Source organism: Crocodylus porosus, unplaced genomic scaffold (assembly GCF_001723895.1).
Source record: "Crocodylus porosus isolate Cpor-Errol unplaced genomic scaffold, CroPor_comp1, whole genome shotgun sequence".
Taxonomy (NCBI): Eukaryota; Metazoa; Chordata; order Crocodylia; family Crocodylidae; genus Crocodylus; species Crocodylus porosus.
Window position 1 is genome coordinate 16,482,450 of NW_017728931.1, and position 18,418 is coordinate 16,500,867.

Sequence of the window (18,418 nt, forward strand, 5' to 3'; positions counted from 1 at the left end):
TCGGTTCAGCAGGATGTTCTTCCCCTGTTGTCTGGTGATAGTAAGTGCCACCTCCAGCTCTGAGAGCGGGGCATTAAATGGTTTAAATTTTTTTTTTTTTTTTTAAAAAGAAATAGGTGTGGACAGAGTGAGGAGGGTGGCACTCACTCTGTCTGCATGTGGAACTTGGGGAACTCCAGCAGCAGGAAGTTCACCTTGAGGAACATCAGCTGCTCCACCAAATTAGGATCCAAGGAGGTATGGTGGGGTGTCATAATATCCCCAGCAATACTGAACACCCTCTCGCTTGGAACACTGGTCAGTGGACAGGACAGGTGTTTCCAGGCAACTGTGGCCAGATCCTGCCAAATCCGGCCACGGGTTGCTCAACAGGCCAAGGGGTCACAGTCCAGTGGCTCTACATCCTCGGTGAGATAGGTAGCCACAAAAGCCTCCATGCCACCTGCCCGAAGCTGAGATCTGGTACCTGTGGACTCCACCATCGAAGCCATGTCCTTGGCCCACCTTGGCAGTGGCTGCCGTGGAAGAGATTGGCTCGTAGCTGAAGTGCTGGCACGGGAAAATGGGTCTCCCTCGTCCACATCCCCGCTTCTGTCTCCTTGACTCTGTTTACCAGCACCTCTGTCAAGTGATTGAGGGTTTTGTTGGTGCACACGCTCCCCTTCATTCTTGGGTCGTACATGGCTCCAGCATGTGGACCATACTGGACTGCAACAGATCCAGCCATTTTCTGATGCCCTCTTTCAGCCACTCCACCAGTGCCTGCACCTCTGGTGAAAGTGGCTTGCCACAGCCAGGAACACTGATGCCCTGGAACTTCTCCATTTGATTCTCAAGCTCCCTCACTACAGGGATTACCTGGCTAAGGATGGCATTGACAGCACTGAGGATCTTGGTGGCCTTGAGGAATGGCTTGAGGACCACTAAGATCTGGGAGATTATCACTCGGTTTTGTTAAGGGGGCTGCTGATCCCAATCTCCCCAACTAAGGCCATCTCATGGATGCCTTCTGTTGCTTGACCAGCCTTTGCAGCATCAGGTATGTGGAATTCCACCAAGTCTCCACATCCTGCATGATTTTGTGCTGTGGGATGCTCAGCTCTACCTGTTTGTCCCACAGCATCTTGACCCCCTTGATGCTTTGGTGGAAGTATCCCGACACCTTCCTACATCTTGAAATGAACTGGCTGGTCTTGACTATGCTGTCAACAGCAGCTCTGTCCCCCTCCAAGGTGTCCCTGACTAAGAGGTGGAACTTGCGTGCCACACAAGGAATTCCAACAAAGTTGGCATCATGAACTGCCTTGACCATATTGGCCCCAGTGTCAGTGACCATGAACCCGCGGGTGATTTCACCCTGCCCAACAAGCAACCATGCACCATGTGGTTCATGGCCATCATGATCTCCCTTGCCATGTGGGACTTATCCATCAACTGTGCTTGAAAGAGAACCCACTGACTGATCGCATCAGTAACTTGTGAGGGAGAGGTAGGCAAGATCCTCCCCCCCGGATGCTCCAGATGTCTGAGGTGAAGTGCAAGGCTACCTGCGGACCTGTCTTGTGCAGGTCCTCCCTCAAGTACTCCCTGCAGGAGTTCTTACTTCATACAGGGAGGTCTGATAAAGGTGGTATGTGCGGGCACTCAGTATGATGGGGCCACGAGCACCATGAGCTGCCTGAACCCTGGTCTCTCAACTAAACAGAAGGGCTGGCTATCCAGAGCAAGCATCTCCCCAGTGCTCTGGGTGACCTTGTTCGCCCTTGCAACACCCCCCCACTTCGTCTATGGCTTTCCCCCACCACTCCAGGGTGGCCTGTTTCTGCTTTGTTGGGACAGGGGCTTTGGAGTGAGAGGGGGATTTCCCTTTGGGCACACTCCCTCTGGTGCCAGGCTGAGGAGGAGCAAGGGAAAGGGGTGCTGCTTCCTGCAATATAGCAGCATCGCCGTGGTAGTGAAATGTTTCACCTCCTTGCCCTGGCTGATCTGTCTTTGGCAGTGCTATTTGGTAGCGTACCTGGGATCATCTGCTAACTCAAAACAATCCCACTCTGCACTACCCCCCGCTTCTGGGTTGAGGGTGGAGATCTTGCCTTATCCCCCTCCTCAGCAGGCAGAGGCACAACAACAGGGGAAGCTGAGCCATCTGCCCCCACAACCTCCTCCGAAGTGCCTTCCAGAAGAGAACTGCCTGTAGAGGAACTTTGAGGGTTGTGCAGCACAAATTCATATCCCCTCTCCTTCCCTACAGTTTCCCTGGCTATGGCACTGAGCTTCCCTGGTTCCAGATCCAGCTCCTCCTCTGGCATTGGGAGGCTCATGCTGGGAGTGAGCTGAAATTGGGGTGGAGGAGACTGTCATGCTGGTGCTGGTGGCTATTTCTGGTATTAGTGGAGGTGGTGCAGGTGCAGGAACAGGTACTGCTCCCACCTCCTTGCTCGCACCAGCAGCAGAAATCTCATGGCTGCTAGGGAAAAGGGTGTGTCTAAGTTTGGGCAGGGGAAAACTTGCAGCTCTCCCACACTAGCCCCTCTTGCTTCTCTGCCAGAAGACCTGGCACCTGTCTTTCCAGCATGCTTCATAATGTTTGATGTGCTGGAAAAGTAAGTGTGTGTGTGTGTGTGTGTGAGAGAGATACATCTTCTATCTGCTTACTATATCTTCTTCTATCTGCTTACTAGATACAGAGACTAGCAAAAGAGTGAAGAAACTGACTAGGAAGCCAGCCGCTGCAGCCAGTACCTTTCACATGCGGACAGACAAACAGCTCACAAAAGGGATGGAAAGGCTTCACACAGAGCCTTATATGCTGTTTCTATGTCCCTTCCCCTGAGCACTGTGATTGGAAGGGAACTGAGGGAAAGATCAGTCACTGGCCAGCTACAGATGTCAATATCAGAGCAGTCTTTCCCCTCCCTCCTCCCCCCTGCCCCCCAATCTCTTCTCAGTTTGTTTCCCCACAAGTCCACCTTTTCTGAATCGCCAAATCTTTTCCCGAATCTTTTCCAAATTGATTTGCATGCTTCAAAATTGATTCAGAGCTTTTTGTGAGTCTCCAGATTCAACTTGGATTCAATGATTCAACCGCCAAATCTTCTCCAAATCGAATCGGTAACTGAAGCTTCGTACACCCCTAACGTACAGGACATATCTGTGTTCAGTTACAAAAAGTCATATCCCAAATATAGACCCATGGTAAGGAACCTAACGAACCAAAAAATTAATGGTTTAGTTACATGCCATGAACACCTGAATTATATGATTACGTTGCTACCTGCCAGTATTAAAGACTTACCCCATACATGAACACAATCATCATTTAAAAAAAAACAACCAAAAGTAAAATAAAAAGAGGATGGCTTTCCTAACTGGATAGCTTCAGAGCCATCAACCTGTTAAATCAGTCTGGTTATGACACTGGGCAAAATTTACATTTAAAACAACAATTTTTTACTTGGCAAATTCCTGAAGATTCACCTCAACTTGTGATGGGACAACAGTTATATTCAGAACAGTATTTTAAATCAGTTACTTACTTGGCAAGTTCCTGGAGAGTTGTTAAGAGCTCACTGGTGGATTTATGATCTTTAGCTCCTAACGTAGACATCAAAATGTGGACATCACTGAAAAGTAGAACGTGATCTTTGGTGTGCTTTTTTGTCAGCTGGAGAACTTCATTCCACCTATTTTCCAACTTTAACCCTAGGAGTCAAATACATGATTTAAAACAATTCCACATAAATCACATGGCATATGCTTTATAATTAACTGCATAAACCTTGACTGCAGGTTTAAAAAAAAAAAATCAGAACAATTCTACATCCAGCAGAATTCTCAGTGTGACGCTCCAACTTTAGTAAACAATTAAATGATTATCTATAAATTATCACCAATATCTTAAACAAGATTAGCAGGGATTATGGCCTATCAGCAGATAGATCACCTTCTCCTTAACCCATATAATAGGATGAGCTCTTATCATTGTTCTCAATTCATGTGACATTTGATTACCAATTCAAAATACATATGCAGATGAGTTCATCATGACCTGATGTAGCAGAGTTCCATGAAAATTAAACAAACTGGGAAGCGAATAAGTAATTTTTCCAGAGCTCTAGCTTAAAAAGTTAAAGTGAAGCTTTTTGGCTGTTTAGATTGTCTCATGAAACTCTCTGAATGACTGATACGGTACATTCATAAACCTTTTATTTCAATCATTATGAATGTTAAGAATTAAATATTGGAGTTGATTGGATCTTCCCAGCACGAGAAGCCAGACAGGCATCTAATAGCACTTGGTTTGCACTACTACAGCTTGTTGTATGGACCCCACCCCCCCGCCACCTCTCCACAGGTTACAGAGGGCATGACCCCTTGCCACTTAGAAATTGGGCAGTTTTGCTTTACGTTGTTTTTTCAACTTCTTGTTGTCCAGGGACAAAGAAAGTGAAATTAATTGATAAAGAAAAGCATGGATTTATATTTGACTAGCTGAATGGAATACTGTACTGGCCAGATTACAAAAATAAGCTCAGGGGAGAAATAAAGGTAAGGAACATGAATATAAACTTAACATTCACCTCCCAAGGAAAGCATCAGTTTAAAGAGTTGGCTCCTGTAACAGCAAATCATTCAGCTTTGCTCTGCATATTGTCTCTATTACTGCTCCTCCAGCATGCTGGAAGAGTGATGCTTTGCTCCTCACCCTTTAAAGAAGAATGATACAGAAATAGCATTTCTTTACCTTCTAGCTGAAGCCGGTACAGCATAGAGCAGTTATCAACCACATCTAGCAGAGTTCCACTTGTCCTACACCTGGGACCAATCTGCAATCAGAAGGCATTTTTAAATTGCCTGACCCATGTAGAAGTGGAAAGTTAACTTGAGAGTCAAAATTTATCTTGACAATGCAAAAGTCTACTCTTCCAGATACAGTTATCTTGCAAGAACACAAATTTCACCTTTTCACAAATACTTCAGTCTACAAAGGATATGATTCTTTGATTTTTTTGGAACGACAAACAACAAGATACATTGCAACAGTATTAGGCAGGACAAGGTATCATTGTACCATTTAAAAACAATGCAGGCATAGAAATGTCTTATGCAGACTCCTAATTCATTGCCTGGGTATCGTTCCAAAAGATTTTCCTGAAATCCAGTCAAAGACCTTTAACATATCACCTAGAAATGAGGGGAAAAACAGGACTAAAATGTTCTGTCATCTAACTTTTGACCTCAGACCTCTCTCAAGACACCTTGGATTTACCAAGAATGCATTTTATATCACATTAGATATTTACATTTTTTTCCCCAGTCTCTCTATGGTCTGTACAGAGCAGTCAGTGCAGTCTGGCTAAAGCCAGAGGGGCTGAAAAATGAATTGGTGAAAATATTTTTAAAAGATTCAGGCATAAAATTTAAAATAGTTTCTAAAATATGGAGTAAACAAAATACAAATATGATGGCATAAGAAACTTTTGGGCATTTTAGGATGACCTCTAACGCACATGTATTTTTACCAGTTGAGTAACAGCTGACCTAAACTGACAATTAAACATTTATAAATAAAACAGAAGTCTGTATCACACCATGATTCCCTTTACATTAAATACAGAAAGAAATATGTAAACACAATACCACGTACAATATATTTTCACTAAGGAAGAAGTCATTCCTACTCACATGATTATCATAAATCGTCAAAGCAGCCTCATAGTCGCCCTGTAAAAGCAAAGCACCATGGGATGACGGTCTTTAGAATGCAGCGTCCCAAAGTAACTGGCAGAGTGTGGTAACAACAGATTTTTAGAAAAAGGTTATTTATCATATTGGTATGTAGTATCTGTATAAATTAAATCTCTTATTCTGGAGGCCAGATCATGGGGGTTTGTAGCTCACCCATGTCAAAAATTTCAATTACAGTCTACAAGAGACGAAAGCAGATGGAAACAATGGTCTGAAAGATTCTGAAGTTGGAACAGGCAATGATGCATAAACCATAAAGTGAAGCTGATGATTATGACAAAAAGTTATAAAAATTTTTTAAAAATCAATTAATCTTCTGCATCAAAGCACAGGTTCAACTAGTATAGATATATTATAATAATTCTTATAATTCATATTTATATGCATATTCAACTCCCCTTGATTAGATACAGGGCAGGAGAGTAGGTCCGAGTCTGATTAATAAGCATCCCAAGTCATCCTCTATAAACAGCCTTTTTACGTAAAAATAAATCAGCTTTCAACAGCTTTTAATCCAAAGCTCCACCTTCAAAGAGCTTTAAAGACTTAAAGGAAATTTCAGTTGGAATTGCACCAGGATTTACGAGGCAAATTATCCCTGAAGTCTTTGGGTCTAATTCAGCGGTGATATCAAAGTGATGTATGTTACACTTCTGGTAAAATCATGCAAGGAAGTGTATTTTGTCTTAGCATTCCTTTCACAGTAGATGTGTAAAACAAGCACAATGTATAAAGCCTGACAAGAAGTGCACTGGCAGGCAGAAGCGGGGTCTGCAAGAAGAAAATCAAGGAGGCAGCAAGGAAGTAAAAAAAGGACTTCTTTTAAAGTTACTGTCTCCAGGTTCAGGCATTTTGAGAGTTGCACACATTTTGTATTAACCTCATGCCAAGCTGGGGCAAAGTACACTCTTTGCTAACAACTTGAGTTTTTTGATTAACTTACATTGCTTTACATACATGTCAACTGTTATCTCACTGCTGAGTTTTGCCCCAAACAAAAGCCATAACTACTAAGCATTATTTAAACCAAACAAAACGTTTTTCTGCGCAGTAGGTCGAGTATAAATATTTTAATTAAGGATTTCAAAACATCTTAAATACTTCTAAGAACATGCAGCATTTCAGATCATGTGATATCAATTTTCTTTTTCACAGTAGCTATTTGGGTCTCCTGGGTAATTCATGCAAAGTGTCTTCAACATCCTTTGTGCCACCACTATTTGTATTGAAGTTAATGGGAATTTTACCTTTTTCAGGACTACAGAACTGGGTTGCATCACTGTATCAAAACATTTGTGCAGAACGTGCAATAACTATGAGTACTTAATGGCTTGACACGAACTTCTCTACATTTTAACTCATTTTAAAATTTTATACCTTGAAAAATGAAATAATTTGAAAATATCTGAATAAAAGTAGCAACAACACAAATGCTATTACACTACTTTTGGAAACACTGCAACATATTTAAAAGGGAGGAAGGCAGATCGATCAAACCTATATGTCAGACTGTCCACCTGTAATGTGCAGCACAGATATAAAATCATCTCCATACCTTTTCAATAAAATACAGAGCCCAGTGCCAATAATTATGACCAGCAACCATAGCGTCCTGAGAAGAGAGAGAGAAAGAATGAATTCAGCAAATGTATAAACTCAGTTTAAAATCAATTCAGTTATTTTAGAGGTCAGTCTTCTCCTGCAGTAAATGTAAATTTCTAAGTCATGAGCAGATAAAAAAGCCAACAATCTAGAACTGCAGTTCCCCTCTGAATACTGACTGTGGCACTTTTTTTACTGAATGGATTCCTCTTTAAGGCTATTCAGGGCAAAAACGTTCTGAAATCTTAAAAGTAAAGTTTTATAGAGTTTTGGTAGTGGTAGAATGATGATGTAGCCATGACAGTCCAGAAAATGTGAGAAGCAAAGGCTTTGGTGGTTATATTTTATTGAACCAACTGCCTGGCTGGAATAGACTTAGCCAAGCTACTGAATGTAGCAGTACTTCAAGTCTGGAGGCCCTCGTCTCTCAGTCTTACAGTCATTTTTCAGAATGGAAATGCATTTTGACTCATGCTCTCAATGAGTATCATTTGATAGCACAATTAAAAAAAAACTCTCCATTGACTTTCTTTCCACCCAAAAGCTGACAACATAAAGAGTTCAAATGTGCCCTTCCATTACTTTGTCAGATATCCTCTGGCAACAAACAGAAGCCTGTCTGGACAACACCCTTGTGACAGAGGAAAGAAAGGACATATCTGACAAAGAATCTTAAACCCCCCATTCTCGTTTATGCAGTTTCAGGAATAGGTTAGACAAGAACTTGTAGGGCATGCTCTGGGTATGGATGACCCTGCCTCAGTAAGAAGGCTAGAGTAGGCAACAAACTGAGGCCCTTTCCAGCTCTGCTGTTCCATGACTTTATAATTCAGTGCTCAGTAGCGTAGTTAAAGTTAACTGCCTCACACAAGGGCAAACTGTGTTCACTGCCATAGTAGCTACTGCAATATCAGATTTTGAGAAGTCACGAAGTCCTTGGCAATATCAGTATTTTATGTCATCTAGATAAACCAAAAGGTTATCATTCTTTGTTTAAGATTATTACACTACAAAACGACTCTAACAAGACAGGTGATAAAGTGTTTGACAGAAAGGTGATATTACCAGGTTTGCTCTACACAGCCATCTATTATAAAAGTTGAGAGTAAAATTATTGGATTCCCTTCCCAGGGATAAAACAGTTGATGGGGGCTGCCAATGTAAAGTTTTGTGTAAGATTAATGTCTAATTGCCAGAGCAGAGCTGTCCTGGGAGCTAGTGAAATGCAGCTTAAGTTGACAAACGGGTTTCTGACATCCCTGAGTCAGCCAGGGAAAAAATAAAGAAACAGACTTTTCTGGACCAAGAGCAACACTAACAGGAGTCTAAGATCCAGTTCCAAAAGTAACCCAGGATACAGGGGCCTGGGTCACTTAGGAGCTTAAAAAGATTCTACCCATATTGTCTGTATTGTTCATTACATTTTTTGTTAAAGTAGAATTTCTAAGGGCTCTGAGATATGATATGCCTGATTTGATCCTGAAGTGAAGGCTTGAACACTCTCTACCCATAAGCTCAATCATTAAAGTCAAGCACAAAAGCACAAAAGGGCACTTCTTTGAGACTTGATTTTACTAATATAACACCATGTTGCACAGAAGAACAAACTAAAGAACCACATGAGAGATGTAACGCATGTTGTTTAATGAACTGCTACAAACTATTCCTATATTTTGAGTGACAGAGGCAACTTAAGATCTTGAATAAGCTAGAAATAGACTCAAGTACCATTTCTATTTTCTTTACAACTAAACTTTTAACACCCTTTCCTCTAGAAATTAACACAGGTGTCTCCAGAGCTTCTTTACAATCTGGCTTCGACTGGGTCTGCAATACATTCTAAATTCATTAACTTTTTCATGAAGTTGGGTTTTTTTGCCAAGCTCCCTATCAACCTTTAAAATGTAGTTTAAGAAGAAAGCCTGTAAATTTCCCTTTACCACGTGCAATAAAACATGGGGTAAACAGTTACAGCAGATAAAAGCACTATAGGCGAATATTTGTTGCTAAAAAGCTAAATTGCAAGTAGCATTTAAAACAGTTCACCTACCAACACCATCCATGTCTTTTGGAGACTTGTGCTGATGAATAGCAAAATATTTTTTATGCAAAGACACAGACAATGAAATATTTACCATAGCATTATTAGGAGAAATAGCACATGCTGAGGAGAAGATAGCATTTTGGATGCAATCCAGACCCACTAACTTCTCTTTAAATCAAGATAAGGAACACAACTCCAAAAAAGGTCAACCTTATAATTTAGAAGTTAAAAAAAAATAGACATGATCACCTTATACATTATGTTATGATTTTTAGTTAAGAATTTAAAACAAAAAACTAGAATTACCAACAAGTTAAAATGCCCCACTGTGTAAAGAGGCTTGTCTCCAACTGCACCTAAAGAAAATAAATTCATTTATGGTTGAAGTAATGGACTTGGACTCAAGAGAGTGAGGTTCAGTTCCTGTGGAAAAACTGAGCAAGTTACAATCCATGAAATCAGGATAACAACAGTTCCTTATCTCAGAGTGGCAATGTAATAATAAATTCATTAGTATTGGGTAATATTTTGGCCCTGTGGGCTATCCAAGTGCATAAAAAGACAAAGGAAATTTTGCTTCTCATGCAAACCACCATACATTTGGAATAACTTAACTGAAACAACAGATGTATACTAAACATAGATTTACACTTGTGTAATGGAGTAGAATTTGGACCATTTTCTGCAATGCTTCATTTCAGGGCAAATCCTGAATGGCTAAATGAAATCTCAGTCTCCTTGAGCACATCCTTATGATGGAAACCCAGCTGCTTTCACTCTGATGCAATAAGCAGCTTTTGTTTCTGTCACTGCACCATTGACAAGATTCTCAGTGTTCCCTGCCACTAACTGGTTGCATCTAATAGCTAATCCAGGAACGATAAGAAGAAAAGTTATAAGTAAATAATGTTCCCATCTGTCAGTTGGAATTTCTGATTCCTCTGACACCAATGGCAAAACTTGCCTCAAGAGTCTTTATGTGGTCATTCAAATAGACATAAAAAGGAGGAGAGTTGTTGACATTAAAACAAACCTGTGTACTACCGATCACAGCCATAAGCACTCAAGCTATATTTTAAAAGATTAATGCCCAGAATGGTATTCTGAATTATTGATCAGTTGCTAAATTTTCTGTCTGTTGAATCTTAGGTAGCATGTTCAAAGATTTCTGCCTTGAAGCAAGGGCTTCTTCTGTTTAACTATGTAACTTGTAATATATCTGATAAAAAGGTATGTAAACAGGACTCAACAGCATTGAGTTGAATGGAAAGAAAGAACCACACATAAGGAGCCATTTTGGAGGCATTGTTAAGGACATTTACCTTCCAGTTGTTTTCAGTTTGCTTCATAAACGCCAGTCCATCATTCAGGTTTACTTTCATTTCATTTATATGTGCTATGGTATGGACAGACCATGCATCCGTCTGATTTATAGCTAAAGCCTGATGATAGGAAGAAAGAAAAAAAAGACAATGCTTAGTGGAACATTTTAAATAAATACTTATCTACTAGGGCTGTGCAAAGCTTTGGACCCTGATTCGATTTGGCAGAGATTCATAGATTACAGAGTCAGAAGGGACCCAATGCATCATTGTGTCCAACCCCCTGCCCCTGGCAGGAAAGAGGACTGAGGTCAGATGACCCCAGCCAGGTGATTGGCAAGCCTCCACTTAAAGACCTCCAAGTTAGGTGACAGCACCAGCTCTTTTGGAAGCCCCTTCCAGACTCTGGCCACTCTGATGTCTAACCTAAATCTACTCTCCACTAAATTTGCACCCATTATTCCTAGTTACTCCATGAGGCACTCTGGTAAACAGCGCATCCCCAAAACCCTGCTGTCCTCCCCTGATAAATTTATAGGTGGCTACAAGGTCACCCCTCAGCTGTCTTTTGTATAGGCTGAAGAGATCCAGATCTCTCAACCTCTCCTTGTAGGGTCTCTCATGGAGACCACTAATCATGTGGGTGGCCCTCCTCTGAACCCTTTCCAGATCTTCCATGTCCCTCTTGAAGTGCAGAGCCCAAAACTGGACACAGTACTCCAACTGCAGACTGACTAGTGTTGCATAGAGGGGGAGTATCACCTCCCTCGATCTGTTGGTCATGAACCTGCTAATACACGACAAGGTGTGACTGGCTTTGTTGATAGCCTTGTTGCACTGCCAGCTCATGTTCATCTTGGAGTCAACTATGACTTCAAAATCTCTCTCAGCCTCTGAGCTGCTGAGGAGGACATCCCCCAACCTGTAGGTGTGCTGGGGATTCCTCCTTCCTAGGTGGAGTACCTTACATTTATCTTTGTTGAACTGCATCCTATTACGTTCTGCCCATCGATCTAACCTGTCTAGGTCAGCCTGTAACTGCTCCCTGCCCTCTGGTGTATTAACTTTGCCCCATAATTTGGTATCATCTGCGAACTTGGAGAGGGTGCTCAACACACCCTCGTCCAAATAACTGATGAAGATATTAAATAATACTGCCCAAGGACCGAACCCTGTGGGACCCCACTGCTCACCTCCTTCCAGGTTGAAAATGGCCAGCCAACCCCCACTCTCTGGGTGCAGTCTCTAAGCCACTTAGCCACCCACCTAACTGTGTAGGCATCCACTCCACAGCCCGTTAGCTTCCCTATGAGAATGGCCAAATTCAGTGGCCGAATTCAGATTCAGTGGCCGAATCTCTGAATCCGAATCGAAGCAGACCTTTTAACTTCTCTGAATTGAATTAGAACCCTCCAAATCTATTCAGAGAGATTCGGAAAGATTCAGCGATTCGGACGCAGACACAACTTTAAATGTTTTTTCTACATACCTCTAGGTACCAGGTGGCTTGTGAACGCTGTGATGGTGGGTCAGATGGCGTGTCCCACACGAGCACAGGGGGCTCTCCAGCACGCTTGGCAGCAGACCCAGAAGTGGACCAGAACTGCTTCTGGTCCACTTCTGGGTCCCCCGGGGAGTGCGCTGGGGGCCCCCATGCTCCCTGGCAACTGGAGCTTCCTGGGTCTGGGGGGCCACCTGGGGTCCCTCTGCAGCCAAATCGCTGAGCCGGGGGGAGTGCAGGGGAACTCCCCCTGTGCACTTGGCAGCAGACCCAGACATGGACCGGAAGTACTTCTGGTTCACTTCCAGGTTTGCTGCCAAGCACACAGGGGGCCCCTCCCGTGCTCCTGTGGGATTCTCCATCTGTCCTACCATCACAGTGTTCACAAGCCACGCCTGGTACCTCGAGGTATGTAGAAAAAATATTTAAAGCTGTGTCTATGGCCGAATTGCTGATTTTCCAAATCGGCATTGAATCTTAAGATTCAGATTTGGCCGAATCGAATTAGGGACAGCAATCTGAATCAACAAATTGAATCACTGCCCCTGATTCAGGCTGAATCCTAATCGAATATGGCTCACTTCGCACACCCCTATTAGCTACTGCTAACATAGAAACTGACAGCTAAGTCTCATATATGATGCAACTTTAGGTGACACAAAGTCCAGCTCTCTGCGAGACGACGGAAATAGACTTTTCTCTGTGACTGCAGGGGGGCAGGATTAGGAGCAAGGCCTCAAGCTGCAGCAAGGGAAAATTAGGTAGGAGATTGGGAAGAACTTTCTAACTATGAGGGTAGTAAAGCACTGGATCAGGCTACCTAGAGAAATTATGGAATATCCACCTGGGTAAGTTTTCAAGAAAATGTTGAACAGAAACTTAGCTGGGATGGTTTAGTCAGGGATGATCCAGCCTTGAGCACGAGGCTGGACTAGATGACCCTGTGAGGTCCCTCCCAGCCCTGTTTCTATGATCCAATTAAATCTTATTTCTCAAATGAACATATGCAATATGGAATATTGACCATGATTACAAGTTCCAAGGCTTTTAGCACCCGTAGTGGCCTGCTTACCTCATTTGCAAGCTTTTCAGCGCGATCAAACATGTTAGTTTCCAGCAGTCCAAAAGAGAAAATGCCTTTTACATAGCTAAACAAAAGGAAAGAAAAATCATTTAGAACTAGGATGACACTTATATTGTAAAACGTTAGAAGTATGTACGACAAAAAATTTAATTCATGGCAAGTTGTAACACTCAACAATAAAGAGAGAAAGAACTCAGAAGCTGATTTTCCTATAAAAATTAGAAATCCACCAAATGGCCACCTCACTCTTTCCCTTTCACTGTACACTTTTTAGGAAAAATCATGTTTTCCATATGCTCTGTTAAACTCACAGAAAACTGATAATGACGTAGAGCAGGCTTGTTCAACATACGGCCCGTGGGCCAGCATGCAGCCCGCCAAGCCATTTTCTGAGGTCTGCGGTGTTGCGATGGGAAATGAAAGTAAACACTGTTTATTTTCGTTCCCACCCCTTGTTCCTCCCCCAGCCCCTCAGCAGCTTCTTAATGGCTGCTGAAGGGTTGGAGAAGAGACAAGTTTCCCACACGCACCATCTCAGCTTGACGTTGCCGACACGGTGCGTGTGGGAAGAGGAGTAGCCCATTTGCCTCTCGGGACAGGATGAGCCCAGCCAAAGCAGCAGGAGCTCAGCTGCACTTTCCCCTGCCTGCACTGGTCAGTCCCAAGCGGCACACGGCTCTGCCACCACTTCTGCTGGCTGGTGCCGACCTGGGCGGGTCTGTCCCATCAGGAGCAGCACGCAGCTTGAAGCCAGCTTCCCACGTACTGCTGGGGACAGGAGGAGCCTGGCCAGCACAGCACTGGCCAGCAGAAGTGGCGGCGGAGCCGTGTGCTGCTCGGGGTCTGACCGGCGCAGGCAGGGGGAAAATGCAGCTGAGCCTCTGCCGCTCCAGCCAGGCTCATCCCATCTCAAGCAGCACACTGCTCTGCCGCCACTTCTGCTGGCTGGTGCAGACCCGGCCGGGCTCCTCCCGTCCCCAGCAGCACATGGGAAGCCGGCTTCAGCTGTGTGCTGCTCCAGATGGGACAGACCCGCCCAGGTCAGCATCAGCCAGTAGAAGTGGCGGCGGAGCCGTGTGCCGCTTGGGACTGACCAGCGCAGGTAGGGGGAAAAGTGCTGCTGAGCCCCTGCTGCTGTGGCTGGGCTCATCCTGAGGTTCATTTAATGTTTGTAAAATGCTTGGACAGCCCCACATAGATGCACTGCATAGAAATGCAAAATATATTTTGACTTATTTGGTTGGCACTTTGGGCTGAGATTTTCAAAACTGAGTCAAAAGGCCAACTTCCATTAAAATTAATGGGAGTTAAAGGGCTCCAAATCTTTTATGACAACTTCGTAACATGCCTATCTACCCCATTTTGCAAATCTCAGCCATAGTTTGGAAGTTCAGCCAAAGAATATAAGAGCTTCTCAACATAAGAGCATAAAAAGTGCCATGCTTGGTCAGCCCCATGGTCCATCTAGCTCAGTATCCTGTCCCGAACAGTGGCAGAGGTGGATGCTATAGAGACGGAGAGTTTTGAGCTAGTTAGACCCATTTCATTGTCACTTCTTGCAACTTCATTGATGTCAAAGGTCACGTGACATCACTTCCTGATGTGATACCACTTCCTGTGAGGTCTTTGAATATGGCTCACTGGGTGATAAAAAGTTCATGACATTCAAAAAGGTCGGACACCCCGATGTAGAGTATTATTTTAAACCAAATGACATTTTTTGCAGTCTATGAAAACAACGTATACAAAACGTACAAGACGCAATGCATATATTCCCGAACATGATAATGCATGCAACATTATACTATTTTACTAATTAAATTTTGAAGTGAAATAAATTTAGAGATGGAAAAGCACTTTTTACAATGGATACTTACGCGAGACCAAAAAAGGAAACATTAAGGGTACGTCTAACTCTAAGATATCTACAAGCTCTGAGCTCAAGAACAAGCTAGCCACTTCTCCCTCATCTACCTGTTTTGATTTTAGGTGTGTCAAGCCTGGGTTACTCATGTCTGCCCTGTGCTGCCTTTGACTTCAATACAGTGGTAGGATTTATGGGGGTATACCCCAAACTTTGTATGGAGTGGAGTCGTTCCAGGCATTGGTCTGAAGTACTCTTCAGAACTGCTGGGCTTTTCTTAATATTGCTTGAACTACAGCAAGGCAGATTTAAATTAAATCTCTGGGAAGAAAGTCCTGACTGAAAGAACACAAGATAACAACTATGGATCTTTTGGAGAGGTAAGAGAGGACAGAAAGCCTTTTGGCCATGACAGAAACATACAAAGGTGTTAGATACGAAGGACTGAAGGAAGCATGCAAGACACGCTGGCCCAACATAATGAACATTACGATTACTGCCCTGCCCGTTCATATACACAGGGATGGTAAATATATGCTCTATATCTTCACTCTCTAAAGGAACCAACAAATATGTTAACTACACAGGAAATTAACTCTATGCTTTGGTAAGGGCTGGTTAACTACAGGGTTAGGTTCATCAACATACTGTAGGAATCACAGGCAAGGTTCATGATGCAACAATTCTGAGAAAATCAGGCATTGGCATGCTTGGATAAAGTTGGATCTTTCCCAACACCACCACTATTGATGGCTTGTGGATACTTCCGTTATTTGGAGACTGGTAGGGGCCTTCTTATCCTTTCAGTCTAGATCCCAATGTTTGTAGGTGACTGATTGTCAAAGGCTCCTTACAATCATCCACTCCATCCCCTCATGCACCATGGTCACAAGAATCCCATGATTTTAAAAAAATAAGCTAAACCAAAAAACTATGATGTGTTACAGGTAACAAGAGGGAAAGCATTTTTCATATATGACTTTTGCCAGAGATGTCAGTACAGCCAGGATTTTACCCTATGTCATTTATGACACATGAAAGCTATTAAAAAACATGCTCCATTTGGGCAAAATTTCACTTAGAAAAAAATAAGCAGTGTATCAGTAGGAACACAGAATAAATGTTCATGATTTTATATACTGGTAGTTAAGTTTACCTCATCCATATGCTTGGATGGGGCTGTAGGGATAATCAGCACATGTACACAGCCCCAAATAACGCTGCTGACCAGATGACCAAAGCACAGGCACACCAGATGTAGGTACTCCAATCAATAATTGAACACAACCTACTACATACCTGCTCAGAGGAATATCAGGTGTCCAGTGAGGATAAACCCGGGCAACAGAGTCTCGCATTTGTATATGATGGCCCAAGTAAAAATAAGTGCCCTGGGAGAATTTGAGTGCTAGCATGTCAGTTGGATGGTCCTGGAGAATCTGATCCCATACTGTACAAGCTTGGGGAAGATGCCTGGAGATGAGAAACCATATTTATATTAACCATCAATAGAGCCAATGAGATTCAAGTGCCTCCTCCTAATATTATTTCTAAACCTATATTACTCTGGCAAGAAGGAAACCCAATGACAAATGTCAGTCTTCTCCCTTGCAGTAATTTCTTAGTTTTTAGACGTACAAGAACATTAGTTATGCTGTCTTCAACATACGCCTTATTCTAAACCAGGAATGTCAAAGATAAGGCCCACAGACCATATCTACCAGGCAGAGCTGTGTTACCTGGCCTGTGGGGCTCCTGAAGGGGTGGGATGAGCCCACAGGAACTTGGGGGTGGGATAAGCAGTGATAGGGTGGGTCCTGACCCAGCCCACAAGGAGGTAGGCCTGCATGTGATAAGTCACAGAGGTTGAATGATAAAACCAAGCCATGCCTCCCTTTTCATCCCACTAAAAAACAACTACTTACCCACGGACATACAAATCTAATGCAGACACATGTAGTTTCTCCCTTTCGGTCAACAACTGTGATTTTGAAAGAGCCATCATCTTCTTTACTGCACTGTCCAGGTCTTTGTCTAACCGCACTGAACTCCCAGTGCCAACCAAAGCCAAGCCATTAGCAATCACATGTCCCATTGCTGAAGAAAGCAACAGATACAAACTTCAGATATGCAGAATTGCAGATAGTTTAGCAAGTACAATAAATGATGGCCAAACTACTGATGTCATACCAGCAAACAGTAGTGCCAAAACTGGTTACAGTCTAACATAAAGCCCAAATCACACACTGAGTTACTAGCAGGAACCTGAAATTTTCCTCATCCGAAAACTGGTTATTTTCAAATTCTCCTTAAACATTTCTACAACCCTCCTCTGTCCCCAAATACCAACTTTAGTATTAGTAATGGTACTAGGCGCCAATGCTTTTTTAAGCCTACTGTAGAACAGAACTTTTGTAGAACAGTTTCCCTCTGCTTCATAATAGCCCATGCGCAAAAATGACAATGAAATGCAGATCACAGTGACTACAGAGGCACTGTACTCAGGGGCAGCAACAGCTAAGAAGTTAGAGAGGACTTAATACCAGGTTGTCAGTACAGGGACTGAGAACATGCAAGGATAAAGATGGGGATGGATGGAGAACATGTAAGACACTAAGAGTCACAATGGGATGTAACCTCACTGGCAGTGAGAGAGAGAGAAAGCATGAGAGCAACATATTTAGAATAACATAACAGGTACACAGAGGATCAGGACTCGTGGGCTGTTCATTTTATTGGCTGTGATACACATCACAGAGGAGCAACACGTTCCTCTCAGACTGCCTCTACTCCGTGCTTGCTGTCTGCAGTGTAAAGTTCCTTTCCAATGGGAAATTTTCCTCCCGCAGGGTTTTCTGGGGATAGACATATTAAATTTGGCAGAGTTAAACAGCTGCAGCATGATAGTTACTATTTCATAACAGCCAAACAGTTAGCAACGCTCCTGCTTCCCAGTTGTTTAACTCTTGTTTTTGTTCCCTTGTTATTTACAAGATACTCAGATACTGCTCTTCTGATGCTGGTCATCACAAAACTTGATCTTGTCCACCCCACAGTGCCTTGGTCCATCTGCAAGATGACTCTGCCAACAAGAGCAGCATTCTGCACTCCTTTCCCAGACATCCACAGAGAGTTCAAATTGTGCTAAGACATCTTTGCAAGCATCCTGAAATCTGCACAGCAGATTCTTTCCTCTTTTTTCCCAGGGGAGGAAAGACTCTGCTGTTTGGATTCAGAGCACTGTGGTGCATGG

The 18,418-nt window shown here is 43.0% G+C and overlaps 1 protein-coding gene across 2 annotated transcripts in view; it reads right to left on the minus strand.

Moving 5' to 3' along the window:
• Positions 1–18,418, minus strand: part of LOC109316318 (tetratricopeptide repeat protein 38-like) — a 38,081-nt gene that overhangs the window by 9,261 nt on the left and 10,402 nt on the right. For both annotated transcript variants that reach the window (XM_019544275.1, XM_019544276.1), the window contains exons 4-11: positions 17,091–17,262; positions 16,465–16,638; positions 13,290–13,365; positions 10,717–10,836; positions 7,304–7,360; positions 5,686–5,724; positions 4,745–4,826; positions 3,537–3,702 (exon numbers count right to left, since the gene is read on the minus strand). In XM_019544275.1, the coding sequence (XP_019399820.1) occupies positions 3,537–3,702; positions 4,745–4,826; positions 5,686–5,724; positions 7,304–7,360; positions 10,717–10,836; positions 13,290–13,365; positions 16,465–16,638; positions 17,091–17,262 (886 nt within the window). The remainder of the gene's footprint in view (positions 1–3,536; positions 3,703–4,744; positions 4,827–5,685; positions 5,725–7,303; positions 7,361–10,716; positions 10,837–13,289; positions 13,366–16,464; positions 16,639–17,090; positions 17,263–18,418) is intronic.